Here is a 15,624-nt window from a genome sequence, read left to right as displayed (position 1 = left end):
AAGAGATTCTGATTCCGACTAATTTTCTGATTTAAAAGGTGTGCTGGATCCATTATTAACGAATTCAATTTATTATGGCCCCGGCGCACCTTTTCGATAAGGAAAATTTCATAAAGTCCAAATTCACATCCCATTCTTTTTTAAGAGCTTTGCATATGTCTATTCTACTCTTTCGTACTCTTCTTCTTCTTCTTCTGAGCATTACTCAAAATTAAATTTAGTTGAGTCCAATTTAAGACCGAAAGAGTGAGATATACTTATGCAAATCTTTTGAAAAAAAAGAGAAGTGAATCTTGATTTCATGGAATTATACCAAGCTAAAAGGTATATCAGAGCCAAGAATTGCGCTTAAATCTAGGGAAAGAGTAGGTTTTAATTTCGAGAATCGTAGTTTTGAATTCAGATAGAGTATAACAGTTTTAAATTTAGAAGATCCACGGATTTTGTATTTAAATTACTTTTGAAATCATGAAACTTCAGTATTTTACAACAAATTAACTAATAGGCTAAAGTGATATAATTTGGAATTAGTGTTACAAGTTGGACAAATCGCCGGTACAAGTTTGGCATGGCTTTTTCTTGATAAATACAGTACAAAATTTGTTTTTAAGCACAAGGAACCAAATTGTAAAACTAAAGTATTAATAATAATACAAATAAAAATGAAGTACTAAATTTATCAAGACAAAAAGCCCTGTCCAAATTGTACCATTGCATTGTCCAACTTGTACCACTGTCCAACTTGTAACACTTTACCCTATGTTAATTTTTAGTTTACTTTTTTCACAATTTACTGGTCGTGTTATCCAATAATACTGACCACAAATTCTTTTATAAGTGGTTCACTGATTCAACCCTGATGGAGCCAAATACTTTGCGTGCGCTCTGTAAAGTATGACGATAGTCACTGAAGGGAATACTTTTGTCTTAAGGTGTCTACACATTTCATCAAGAATTATTTCAAAAATTTTTGAAAGAAAAATTCCTCTTTTTGAATGAATTTTTGAAGAAAAATGTCTTCACATTTCCAGAAAAACACACTTCCTTCGCATTTTTGGGAAATTTTCCACAAAAATTCACTAAATGCTATCCCAAGGAACTTCACCAAACGCTTTTCTCACTTTTTCCAACAGAAAACAACAAGTTTTCGTAAGAAACAATCTCGAATCGTGTTAGTTGCCTCCAAAAATTGTGTCAAAAATTACTTTGATGAATTTTGTTCCAATGTGTAGCAGGTAATTCCTTTCAAAAATTTTGGATGAAAATTACCTTGAATTGAATGTGGTTTTTGAAGGAAATTGACTACACATTTAACCCTTTAACGACGAGACACTTTTTACGGACTGTACATCAACAATAAAAATTAAACTGAGAAACATAATCAATGATAAGTCTTACATCTAACCTTGGAAGGTCCAACAGAGTTTGATTCGGTGTATTTTGTGCTTCTATGAACGATAGGGACAAAAATAGCCCAAGAATTTAAGTATTTTTTCTGACTATACCAATAACCGATAATTTTAACTCTAATGAAAAATATTGCGTATGATTATTGTAGTTTTTATTGCCAAAAGGGTTTTGCTTAAAAAAATTTGGAAGTATAAAAAATAAATAAAATCAATTATGAATTTGGGAATTTAAAAATTCGCCATTTTTGAGCTTAAATATTTACTACATGGCAAATAGCTAGAGACTTGCAAAAAATATTCTAGCAAAAAATAGGCGGAGACACTGAACCTTTCTTGATTTTCACAATTTTATTCTCTACAGAGTAAGTTAGTAGAGAATAAAATTGTGAAAATCAAGAAAGGTTCAGTGTCTCCGTCTATTTCCTGCCACATTCTGTTGAACCGAAATTCTTCTGAAAAATATTCTAGATTCCTTCAACCTTTTACTTTACAATTATGTACAGACATAAGAAAGAAATAACTTTAGGTAGTCAGGAAAAATTATTTCCTTTATGGGACACCGGTGTTCCAATCGTCCTTAAAGGGTTAAGCTTCTATACATTGGGAGCAATATTCGTTAAAAAATGCTTTTTGAAAGAAATCGTCTGCACTTCTCTGGGTGAGAACGTCAGAATTCTGTCAAAATGCAATTTTTGATAAAATTTGCTCCCAATGTGTAGGGGCCTTTAGACAAATTTTCTTCAAAAAACGATATTTTTATCAAACATTCTCACAAATGTGTACACAGTAAAAAAAATTACAAGAATAATCCTTGGTTTGCTTTTTTACCACGATTATTCTTGTAAAGGTACACAAATTATGTATTTCAACAAAACGTGTAATCTGAAAATGTATAATTTAAATTTTATGTAATTGTGAGCTGTGTAATCAAATGGGAATGATTACACAGTTTTGTATATTTTCTTACATATTTCGTGTAAAATTACACAATTTTCAAATAAAAGGTGTACAAGTTACACCGTTTTCATACTAATTTGTACAAATTACACAAATGTGTATTAGTACACACGCTTACATGTTTAATGTAAAATTTACAATGAAAATCATGGTAAAGCAGCCAAAAATTTTTTTACTGTGTAGGCATTTTTTTGAAGGATTCTTCTTGAAGCTCATTTTTGATAGAATTGTCTCATAATGTGTAGACTGTAGACAGCTTTACTTAAAAAATGAGCGATACCAATTCCATCCTTAAACTACATGAAAATATTATATTTTTCAATTATATCTTCTTATACTTTACGTACGAATACGAAAATATTCAACAAGTTCATTTAAAATTTCTAAATTCCACTATTTCTACATTTTTCACTTCAATAAGCTACAAGAATAAAAGCATTAAAATTGTGTAAATTGTTCATTTATTGATTGGGAGGAGTATTTCCAGTGTTCACAGAAGGTTTGAGCAGAAATTGGGAGGGAACAGCAGCAAAATGCTAAACACCATATTTCATATCAAAAGTGCAGCTGAAAATTGCTTTTGTCACACCACTATGTACACACATGAATTTTCTATATAACCACAACTTTATGCCAAAGGGAGAGAAACAGAGGGGCGGAAAGTTTTGAACATAGAAACTGAGGAGGTAGCATATACAAAAAATAAAATCATCCCCTTTCGAAACAACGTAATTTTTTTTACACTCTTCTCTTAATTCAGATTTATGATCTTCCATAATGTTTTTATTTTATTTTATATATATTCACACAAAATGCTATTTGCAATAAAAGAAATTCACAGTTTCAGCCGCAACTCATATTTTACTGTCTGGCTCAGAAGAATAAATTTATAAAAAAAAAATTGAAACAACTTTTTAGATCTTTCGACTGTCCTGTCTAAAACTTTTCCTACTGCACATTAATCTTCCATTGGGAAAAGTCAGACTTTTTAATTAATAAATCTTTCAATAGGAAAATATTTGCTTCAAAAATCTTCCTCTATAAATTGTTCTCTAAAGGTAAACCAAGCGAGAAACCCATTTTAAAGGACATTCAATATTTTAAAAGGAGAAGTAATAACGTATAGAGTTAATTTAAACTTTTCCTCACGCATATCCCTTCGTCAATTGGATGATATTGCGAATAAATCCTATCGTGTGATCCATTGCAGATGACACAAGAATTCCTTTTCGCAGCATCAATGACTCTCTCCCTCACCCTCTTCCCTTCTCCCGTGAAAATTTCCACGAGTGGTAACATGAAAATTTTAATACTATGTGTTTTCAGTGTTCCGTAGAAAATGATTGTGTCAGTTTGTAAATTTTCTTTAGCATTGTCACATGAATAAGCATAAGAATTTTTTTTGTGAATGACAAAATATTTGGGGAAAACCCAGAAAATTCACGTTTATCGTATTATTTTTCATTCAGGTGTAAATCCGCGAAAGCAGCGAAGGGAGAGAACAACCTTTACGAGAACGCAACTCGATGTCCTGGAATCACTTTTTGGAAAAACCCGCTATCCGGATATTTTCATGCGGGAAGAAGTGGCGCTTAAGATTAATTTACCAGAATCGAGAGTTCAGGTAAGGATGTAATATTTTATCTTGTCTCCCAAGGATTTGATTTCTCTTATTTTACCCCTCAAAAATTATTCATCAATTTACCATTCTCTCCGATTGTCTCATCGATCAAAGATATTTGCCTTCCGTCGGTTTCAACAGAAATTGCCATAAGGGAAAAATAATGATTGCGATTAACTTTTTTTCCTCGTAACTTTAACACTTTTTAGGTGTAAAAATATATTATATAATTTAGCCTTTTCTCTTTTTATTGACAAACTCAATGGTCTTATTTCGAGATGCTCCGTTCGCTCTGAACATTGTAAGGGCCGGGATAAGAAATTAAAACCCTGGATTTCTAATAATCTTCAGAAGTTAATCGCATACAAGAATGATCTCGGTAAGCGTTATAAGAAGCACCCGAATGATGCTCGTCTGGGACGGCGACTTAGAACGATTGAAAAGAATGTGAAGAAGTCTGTTGTGAGAGAAAAGAAGGGTTATTATGAGGCAAGGTTCAGGGAGGCCGGGAGGGATGGGAGGAAGCAGTGGGCTATTGTCAATGAGGCTTTGGGGAGAAATAGGCAAAATGGGAGTAGTCTAACGGAAATAAAATGCAATGGGGTGGTTGTGACTGATTGTAATTTGCAAATTTGCTTCAAAATGAAACGTGAAAATTGTTAACACATTTTTTGTCCAATTGAGCGAGAGTCTACTGTACATTTTTCATACCTCAGGCTTAACCGTAATAACTCAACTCCTCTAACTCCTTATAAAGCAAGATTTCTGTAGATACTATTATTTAGAGTTTGATATAGGGCAAATGGGGCAAATGATCCATTAAATTTTGAAAAATCAGTAAAATTTCTTTTCTGAGAAAATGGGTGAAAAAGCATCTCAGGCTTTGCGAAATGCTCGAACTCGTGAATTATATATTATACCTCAAAAGTATTTTCGCATCATTTACCGTTTACCGGTTCTCAACCGATTTGAACCGATTCATAAATCATTTAAAAGATCCTCCAAAATTGTTTCAAAAGTAATAGAATTGATTTTCGGACAAAAATTAGTTATCTGCTATGAACCGGTTCAAAACCGATTAGAACCGTTTCAGTTATACAGGAAACTTCAAGAGCTTTCCAACGGGCCCAACCATAACCCAATTTGCTTGACAAATGCGCTCTCTAGTGTCTTTTTAATCTTTGATCTTGAAAAACCATTATTAGGACTGATTCAACAAGGTGTGAAATCCACATATAAAAGGATAATTTTAACCCGTAAAACACTTAAAAGGGTAATATTTACATTGATTCGGATAGTAGGATAAAATTACCATTTCCGGAATGTTATTTAACTTTTTCACATTTCTCTCAATGCTTTTATTTATGTTTTTGAAACCTTCGGGAACTGTATTTAAGCTCCAATTGAATCCCGTCATTTACACTGGTTCATGCAGCCTTTTTTCTGTATTTTTTTCTAAGCGTAAAGCCAATGTAATATTAACGATTTGTAAGGGAAGTGTACCACGGATCGGAATGTTAAGAAACAAACTACATATTTAGCTGAAAATATAAGCCCCAAAACACTATTTGGTAGTTTTTTGTATCCCAGTTGATATATTAATGATCCATTTTAATATTTCTGTGTCTCTACACTTTTGTTATTTACGAAAATTAATACTAGATTTAAATGCAATGATGCATTGTATTCCGCGAATCGGAAGGGATTTAATCAGGTGATCCAGGGATCGGCAGACGTTTTTGATGCGGATTCATCTGCTTTCTTGGTATCCAAATTACTCTGCAATGCTTCATTGAAGCCTTTTCGTCACTCTTACAATGTGTAGTGTAAATTCACCAAGAAAAAACTTCTAAAATTGTTTAATTATCATTGGTAAAGTATTTTTTCACAACAAAAACATTCAATAATGGCTGCGAAAATGACATCTGAGTACGCTGAGCTCAATTTTCCACAAAAAAAGTGTTCCGATCCGAGGAATAGATGGAACAAAACGTACTTCTTCGCAAAAAAAAAATTATTTTCAATCACAAGAAACAATTTTTTCTTAATATAGTGTTGTGGAATTCCTTAAGTGCGGCACTATAGAACCAAAAATCTTTTTATTTGCTTATAACGCTCTTGGTCCCATCATTGAGAGTACTATAAGTAAAGTGGCGCACTCTTAAGGATCTTAAGAGCTCCTATAGGAATTTCTAAAGAAAATTCTCACTTTAAGTCTTTTAAAAGTGCACTAAAAGACTAACACTAATTTATTAAAATTCGCGTACCACAATTTTGCATTACTATCGGGGTACTTTTCCGCTTACGATGGTTGTTGATCCAATCATCCGTTGTTTATACTGCAAACACATCGCGTTTTTTGCCCACTCTCTATCATCAGCGAAATGTTGCATTTGTCACCCTTTTTTCGCACGAACCACTGAACATTTCCAAATGTGCGTCATCCTCTGTACCTCTTTTGAATGTGAAAAGTGATTGGGAAAAACATCTGCGATTTGTCACCACAGAATTTTCCCCCGCGCCAATGACTATTCCCCCAGGCTCAGGGGCAACAACAACAAAAAAAGAGAAAATCATCCCTCTCTCTGTCCAATGAATCTCTCATATTATTTGTTCAATTCAGTTGGTATGCCAGTTTGCGTAAAATTCACTCTCGGTAAACAGTCATAAATGGGCGCGATAATACATTTTCTTTAACAATGTGACAAATTCACCCCTCAAAATAACAACTAAAACCCAAGGGGAGGGTAGACAAGTATTTCTTTCAGTGTTTTTGGGATGTGCAAATATAGGTTCTTCGTGATGTTTTACTCAACGTTGGAAGGCAAGGCTGTACAGTAGAACCTCGCTATGGGACATATTTGATTCAAGATTTGACACTTGGGTCGCACTAGTCCATGTCATTTTTTTTTAATTATCAACGACTTTTAGTATTGAAATTGCTCGAAGGCTTCCACTTTCTTTGCGATTGTGGTACTTGTCCTCGCTCTTTTCATTATGGATCACAATTATCACAACTACTCAATAAAGTTTGCCAAAAATATTAAAATAATTATGACAACATTGCATGTCGCGTACTGAAAAAACATAACCTAACTTAAAATCAGTGTTTTGAAATCAACGGTCGATCGATGGCCTATAGCGGGGTTCTACTGTAACACTTAAAAAAGGGGATCCTCTGCTTGTTATCTTTTGCACTCAATGTTACTTTTCAATTTCAATGAAATACAAACAATCTAACAATTTTGTCAAAAAGTGAAATATACAGCAAATCACTTTCTTTCATTTTTTCTCACTGTGCTCTATTCCTTGTTAAATTTTGGATAAAAATAAGATACACGATCTAATCAATTTCTCGACACTTTCGAAATTCGATACTTTTTTTCTACACGAACTATCTTGATTTGTTCGAAGTGAAAGACTTGTTTTGGCCAATTTTTCATAAATACATTTCAATATTCCAAGTGAAAATCGCAATGGCAAAAAAGAAGAAGAAAGACCAAAGAAAACCAATACAGAAAAGATAGTTTGCAAGATCTCATAGAGATATCAGACAAATTTTCGGTTATTTAACACCTCATGGAGAATTGAACAAATGTATTTGAGGTATTTTTACTTTAGGGGTTTCAGTGTCACAAGAAAGGTTAGATTTGAGGAAAATAAGAAAAAGAAAAACATTCTCCCTCTAACATTACAATGCATTTTATATTTGTATTTTATTGGCAAATATTCCTTCAAACTTTGATTTTTTTCTTCCTTTGGAAGGATACTTTTATTGTGCCCCTCACTGTATTCATGACACTCCAAATGTCCGGAAAAAATATTTTCAAACAAAATAGAAGAAACACGGCTGTATTTGTTCATTGGACACTAAAGATGTCATCAATCTCTTGTATGAATTCATCTGGCGCCTTCAGGGGGTACAATTTGAGTGTTAAAGGGAAAAGAAAAGAGATATCTTGTTCTCAGTTAAAATCGATGTTTAACAAGGAGAAAATAAACATCAAAATTCCCATGTTGCATCATTAAATCACATTGTATGAGAAATCAAGGAAAAAAGAAACACAAGAAATTGGTAAAATGTTTAACAAATTTGTCAGCACCAATCAACCATTCTCGAGTTTGAAATCAAATTGAATTTCTCGAGATAAAAAAGAGTGAAACCTAATATCTTAGGCACACGCTGTGAGATGTGAAATCTAATAGCGAAAATTGTGTTATATCAGAAGCAATTCATCCCCTTTTGGTTGAGTGGGAAAGCATAAAACAGTGAAAAAGTGACTAAATAGAGGGTGAATATACTTGAAAACAAAAAACAGTTTGGATCAGCGAAAACGCAACACCGCAACAGAGCCTCTAGTGTCAGTTTTATTAACTTTACTAGCTCTAGAACAGAGGTGTGCAAGAACGGTTGAAACGTTGAACCATTTACGTACAAGTTTGATTTGACATTTGTTCGGTTTCAAACAGTTCTTGCACCTCTGCTCTAGAATATTGTCCATCATTCCAAGATCTTTAACTTTCTCTCAGAGTAGAATGAAATCGGTTTAGTATCTATTAAGCTACAGCCATATACAGTAGGTGCCAAAAGTTTGTTGCCTCATGTATGTTCGGGAAACCAAGTGCAAAATATGATAGAAAAAATTACTTTTTAAAATTTTTCCTTTTGCAAATTAATTCCTTGTGATCAGTAGATCTTCGATGATCTACAATCATCGATGAGCCAAGTGGGGTAATTCTGTAACAATATGACAATATCATATGACAAATGTCCATGGTAGATTCTCTATAAAACTCTTAGTACCTGACATACATTGGTTATTCGATTAATTCATCTGAATTTATCACTAAAAAAAATAATTTGTCATATGACATTGTCATTTTGTTACAGAATATCTATTCAGATAGTTAGATATTTTTATTCATCAGAAACACTCAAAAGTGCAAAACTTTACAAAAAATGACAAAATTTTACGAACATTTTTTCTGTACATTTAAGAATAATTACCAAGAAATAATTGTAAAAGAATAAAACGTACTCGTCGTGTGATCATGTGGTCGATGTGATCTATAATAGGGAAACCCGAAAGTCCACTCAGGGAAAACACAAAAACTGTTTCTAGAGCTTTCGGCTCGGTCTCCAAGCCTTTATCAGTCGTCATGTCTTGCACTCTTTCTTTGAGACCCGTTCAGGGTTTTGGTCAGGATTGTAATCGGGCATAAAAGGGAACCGGGCACTGTTTTTACACTATCTTTTCACAATTTTTATAATATTTGCTACAATTTTACGCCTTTTTCATCTTTTTGGGTTTTACTTGGATTTCTCTTTGTTAGCACTGGGTCGTCCAGAGGTATCATGTAACATACAATGTTTGTGAAAGAGTACAAACTTTTACGAATTTGTTAGTAGGATATACGATTTAAGAGTATTGCGTAAAGCCCAAAATAGACATAGGGATTGACTCAGGGATTAGCTCGAAAAATGAGAATTAGTGTCAATACACTCAAGGATCGGCCAAAAATTTGAAAGATCAAGCTGATCTTCTAAATTCACGAGGTCTAGTGAAATTACGAAGATTAGGCGACATCAGCGCCAGTGCTGAAAATAAAAAGCTTTACTTTGGGTGTTTTTGGGTACTTTTCGAAATGTCAATTGAATGAAAAAACATGGAGAGTAGTGGTAGGGGTCTCGGTAGCTCAATAGGCAAAGTGTTGGCTTTGTGACGCAGAGGCCCTCGGTTCGATCCTTGATCGAAGCGCGTCCGGTGAATAATTGGAAAACAGTTTTTCACCGTCCTTGAAAGCTACAAACTGAACGCAAAAATATCAAGAAGGAAGTATGATAAAAGATAAGGGAGCAAAAAAGGATTTGTGATGGAGCAAAAAAAGAAAAAAAATGATAAGGAGAGATGAGAGGAACAAACATATGGGAAAAAAAGAAAAACAGATGGAACTCGTATGTAAATAAGAGTGAGCGAAATGGCTATATGGACCTGATTGAGTCTGACAGCCAAAACATAAAAAGAAGAGAGAGAGAGTGTAGTGGTACGCAATGTCGTAAAATCTTAAAATTCATTAAGATATGAATAATGGGAAGGTTAGAGTAGTCCTGCCTGTATGAAAAATGCATTGATTGCAAAGCGGGCACATTTAATAAAAATTTACGCAAAAGCTAATCCTTGATCCTAAATCCTCAGTGTATGATAGTTTGGGCTGATCTTTTACCGCCAAATTTTTCGAGCTGAGTATTCTCGAGGATCAGCCTGGGTTTATTTTTGGCAAAAAGTCCCCAATGGGAATTCACAAACGCTTACGGACTATTTTATGAAATATTTATGTGTGTTTTTCATTAAATTTAAAAATAACCTCAAAAACAAAGTCAAAGTAAGTCTAGCTTAGCATTACTTTAAATTCTTGCTTTACTTAGTATTTAAAAGCAATTTAAACATAACCTTAAAATCTACAAAAAATAAACTATTTTTCTTTCTTAATTGAGACCTTCGCGTTTTTTTAAAATTTAATTTAGCAATGTATTGAATATTTTAACTCTGCGATTTACCTGAACCGATCCAATTCCAAAGAAGTCTTCTTTACTCTGTATTTGCTAAAGTATTTCATACATAACCTCAAAGACGAGAAATATCAAAACTTTACCTTATACGGGCTTTGAACCTAAGATTTAGCCGCATGGCTTATATTTTCTAATTTCTTATTCAATAATATTTTTGTGATAATTTTGATTTAGAATTCAATATTAAAATTAATTGGTTATTATTTAGGATTCCGTAACCTTTTACGGGCTTCAGACCTAAGGCTTAGCCATAGGGCTTAACTTCTTTAATTTCTTACTAGCCAAGAAGTTTTGGAAAATTTAGATTTAAGATTGGATTATTTAAGGAAAATGATTAACTACCTTCTGAAAAAATCAATAAAATAATTGCTATTTGGGATTTTGAGACCTTCGCGAACTTGGATAAATCCCTAGCCTGAAGACCGCTCTTAGGAACTTGGATAAACCTCTAGCCAGAAGCCCTGATTAGCCTTAAATTATAAGCTTTTATCGAAGCTTATAATTGCACATATTTGAAATCCCGATAGATGGCATGACCCTTATACGGGCTTCAGACCTAAGGCTTAGCCATATAGCTCTTAACTGCTCTAATTTCTTATTAGCCAAGAATTTTAGGAAAATTTGGACTTAAGATTGGTTTATTGAAGACAAATTATTAACTACCTTCTAAAAAAAAAAACAATAAAATAATTGCTATTTAGGATTTTGAGACATTCGGGAATTAGGATAAATCCCTAGCTTGAAGACCGCTTTTAGGAACTTGGATAAAACTCTAGCCTGAAGCCCTCATTAGCTTTAATTACAAGATTTTATCGAAGCTTATAATTGCACATATTTGAAATCCAGATAGATGACATGACCCTTATACGGGCTTCAGACCTAATGATTAGCCATATAGCTTAACTGCTCTAATTTCTTCTCAATCACAACTTAAAAAAATAATAATTTAGGATTGGATTATTAAAGATGAGTAACCTATTAGGTTCTCAAAAAGCAATGAAATCGCACTCTATTTAGGATTTTGAGACCTTCAAGAACTAGGCTAAAAATACCACATAAACTGCATTTAAACATCGCTTAAAATTTCAATTTCGCCTTGCATTATAAATGGTACACTCTGTACCATGTTAAAAACACCCCTTATACTGTAAATCGACAACCAAAAATTTTCCATCACACTCGTTTTGCCGCAGAAGTGAACGCTTGAAAAAATATCATCATTACTAAAACATTACCCTTGTACCGAAGGCAATTGAATTTTCAGCTGAATTTCAATGGGGTGCGATGATTGAGGGCCAGAAACTCCTTTCTTATGGGAAAAGCCCCGGGATGAATAGCATTCCTAACTGTGGAATTCTGAGGGGGTGTTTGTCATTTTCTGCCTAGTGGGCCAGATGATTTGTTTACGGATTTACACTGATGTAATTTTCCTGCGTGATTTTGGGGGAATGGGCTGAAATCAAGAGGGAGACTAGAAGGGCTAGAAGATATAGATTAGATATAGAAGACGCTGGATTTCTGTGGATATTTCGAAAACGATTTTTTTTTTGGATTTTTTTTGTAGGTATGGTTCAAGAATCGAAGGGCTAAGTGTCGTCAACAATTGCAGCATCAACAATCGACAACAAACCTCAACAATAGTTCAAAATCAACAAATAGTTCAAGCAACTCGTCAAATTCAACGGCGAGACACAACAACAGCAACAGCACCAATCCGACCACAACATCAAGTGGAACATCGAATAGCTCCAAGACGACGTCGTCGACGGCCAAAACAACATCGATTAGCAATCACAAGCACACACAGCCAAGTCAACCACAACATGGTACGAATGCTGCAAGTGGTTTGGGAACAGTTGCCGGTCACAATTCATCTCCCATCTTGCCAATAACCCCCTCAACGTCCGTCAGTCCGCCGATTAATGTGATCTGCAAGAAGGAAGTACCGTCATTTCATTCATCTTCTGGATCTCTGGGTACCGGAGGTGATAGCCTGAAGACCGGATCGACGGGATACGATGTGCTAAAAGATGCCGAAATGGGACTATCGGTGGCTCATCATGCCAGTCCCTATGCCAATATCAATGCACGCCTTGGACAAACCGGAGGCAACCTAACACCACATGGATCTAGTTCATCTGTTATCACAACACCTTCGCCACCGATAACACCACAATCTGCCGCCCATCAACCACCGTTGTCGTATGTGCCACATCAAGACTACAACTTCTGGCACAATCAGTACAATCAGTACCCCAATAACTACAACACACCCTCGTATTACACACAGATGGACTACTTCAACAACCAAAGTCAGGCCAACTACAACATGGGCCATACAGGCTATGCTGCATCAAACTTTGGATTGACTTCGGGATCTGGATTGGGCGGACCCATGGGAGCTCAGACCTTCTCACCAAATGGTCTCGACTACATGAGTCCGCAGGATAAGTACGTGAATATGGTCTAGGAGCAGGTGAACCATGAAGTGGAGGAAGACGAAGATGATGCTGCTGAGTGTGACTTTACGTCAACTGACTTTACATCAACTGCATCACCTACGTCACTCTTCAAGATCAAGCCACCACTTCATCATCACAAATCCTTATTCAAGAGGCCATCAATCAATTTGTCCCGAAGTGGACACGACTATGATGACAGTTAGTAGAGAATTCTGATAGAGTCTCTTCATTTGCCGCTACCCAAGTCCTAGATTATTCTAACATGGTTTTTCTTCTTCGTGAGAAAGATTTATAAAACAAAAGAAAAGAGAGATAAGACACCCATAGCTCCTTTGCTAAAAACGAACTACCCCTCCTCCTGAGATATTTATCGATGAAATATCTTGATAAGACAGCGACGAAAGGAATCTTATCTCAAAGTTTACTTGCAATGTTTAAGTTTTTTTGCTGAACCAACACCTTCCAAACTTACCAATCTTGGAAGTGACTTGTTAATTATTTTCTGACGAAACAAACACTACATGTATCGAGACTAGTTAGGGCTCCGTTCAGTAATATAACCTTTCAAAGAGACAAAGCCACTACAAAGCTACTACAAAGCCAAGCCAAACTTATTCGAAAATCTACCGGAAGCCTAGAGTGCAAGTTCACGTACTCGCCGCTTTAGCGCTGATTGTTCTGTCTTCTTCTTCTTCTATTTTATGTAAGGCTTTTGGACTCACTCAGCTCCATAAAGCAAATTGTCTCCTCAAAATGAAACTGTTCTAACTGCATTTTCTTCGTGTATGCAATCGTAGCATACGACGCTTCATGATGCGTCATTAGCAACAAATGCTGATACAAATTAAATGCACTTAGGACAGTTTCATTTTGAGGAGACGAAATTGTTCTGTCATTTCGAATTTCGATATTTTTGACACTTCAATTGTCAACATGTCACAAGAGTTTGCAAACTTTTGCTTGGTATGGACCCGAGTGAGTCCGACAGCCTTACATAAAATAGAAGAAGAAGAAGAAGAAGAAGAAGCTTTTGCAGCAAAAAGTGAATTTTTCTGTACTTCTGTAGAATTTCTAGATGGCAGAACGTTTGAATTGCATTTCTATTAAGATAAATTCATGAACTTTCGAACTTCCAACGAGTTTTTATGTAAGTTCTCTCTGATATACCTTCGAACCGGTACAGAAGAAAAACCTCAATCGGAGAGAACTCTCAAATCAGGAAGGTTATTACTGAACGAGAGGATTGTGTAATGCTATTGAAGATGATATTCTGGACAAGATTAAAGAAAAAAAGACACTATCTAATTTTACGATATATAAATAGAAATACAGCCACTAGAACATGTAAGTAATTATGGCAATTTGTCAGAGATATTGTTTCTATTTAAATATAAAAGAAAATGCCAGAGTCGGAGATTATTGCAAAAGAAAAAATACTTATATTAAAGAAAAAAATAAATAAATATTATAAAAAAAATATTAAGGAAAATTATAAAAAAAATTGTACAAAATATTCTATAAGTGTATAAAAAAAAAACCTACTCTTAAGTAACAATTAAGATATTTCTGTCTTACATTTAAAAAAAAAAAAAGAAAAACAACTGCTGATAACAAGTATATCAATTTGTCATATCAGAAAATTTAAAAATGAAAAAACCCAATTGAAATGGAAGATAATTTAAAGAAAAAAAACTATATGTGTGAAAAAGCAAGAAATAATTGCATTGTATTTAGATATCATTCTTCTAAACTTTTTTGTGCAATTCACTGCAAAAATTCAATGTTTAATCCAATTTACAAGACAAAAAAACGACGCGTAAACTAATCATCATTGACAATTCAAATTTAAAACAAAGAATAAATTACTTTTTCGCGTCAGAAAAATTGTTTGGTATTCCTCAAACAAACTGCGAAATGAGAATAATTTGCAAAGTATACTTCAAAAATTAAAAAAAAAAACGCTGAATCCAATCCACAAATACACACACTACACTACACGAAAGTAACAACAACAACAAAATATCTGTAATTTAATTTGCAGTAATTAAATATGATATTAAAAAATACATGAATGCAACACTGATAGTGTGTAAATAATTAAATTGCAAATAAATCTCTGAAAAAATTAAATTAATTGCATTTTTTATTCATTTTGTTGATTGAAATGTTTCATTTGAAGGCTCTTCTATTGATCGAACTCGAAAGAGGGAAGATGATTTTGAATGCTGAAGGTTTTTCGCATCTGACACTCATACTCGTGAAACAGAAATATTTTTAGCTAAGACGCAAACCAGGAAATCTTTTTAAAAAAACACTCACTATGATTTCTAATTTGAAAAACAACTTTTCTTGCAAATTAATTGAATTCAAAAATTGAGATTTCATGAAATCGTTTCGCGTTGAAAAAACAACTATGTTATATTATTCTCTGGTTTCAGTCTTGGCTAATTCTAACGATCAGAGTGGTTTTCTTCTCCTTCATTTTCTTATTTTAGTGATAAAAAAGCTTAAAACTCGAAGGTAAGTATTTGTCAGATATTCCTACTACCTTTGATATAAATTGACCTTCTTAATAGAAAATATTAAGCCGAGACACATAAAGTA

The 15,624-nt window shown here is 34.0% G+C and overlaps 1 protein-coding gene across 2 annotated transcripts in view; it reads left to right on the top strand.

The window, feature by feature from the left end:
• LOC129806434 (homeotic protein ocelliless) overlaps positions 1-15,007 on the top strand; it is an 87,485-nt gene extending 72,478 nt beyond the window's left edge. For both annotated transcript variants that reach the window (XM_055855026.1, XM_055855025.1), the window contains 2 exons: positions 3,836-3,990; positions 12,123-15,007. In XM_055855026.1, the coding sequence (XP_055711001.1) occupies positions 3,836-3,990; positions 12,123-13,028 (1,061 nt within the window). In that variant the 3' untranslated portion in view covers positions 13,029-15,007. The remainder of the gene's footprint in view (positions 1-3,835; positions 3,991-12,122) is intronic.
• Positions 15,008-15,624: the final 617 nt, after the last annotated feature.

Source organism: Phlebotomus papatasi, chromosome 3 (genome assembly GCF_024763615.1).
Source record: "Phlebotomus papatasi isolate M1 chromosome 3, Ppap_2.1, whole genome shotgun sequence".
Classification (NCBI taxonomy): Eukaryota; Metazoa; Arthropoda; class Insecta; order Diptera; family Psychodidae; genus Phlebotomus; species Phlebotomus papatasi.
Note: the sequence above shows the minus strand (reverse complement) of the source record. Positions and strands in the feature narration are given on the sequence as shown.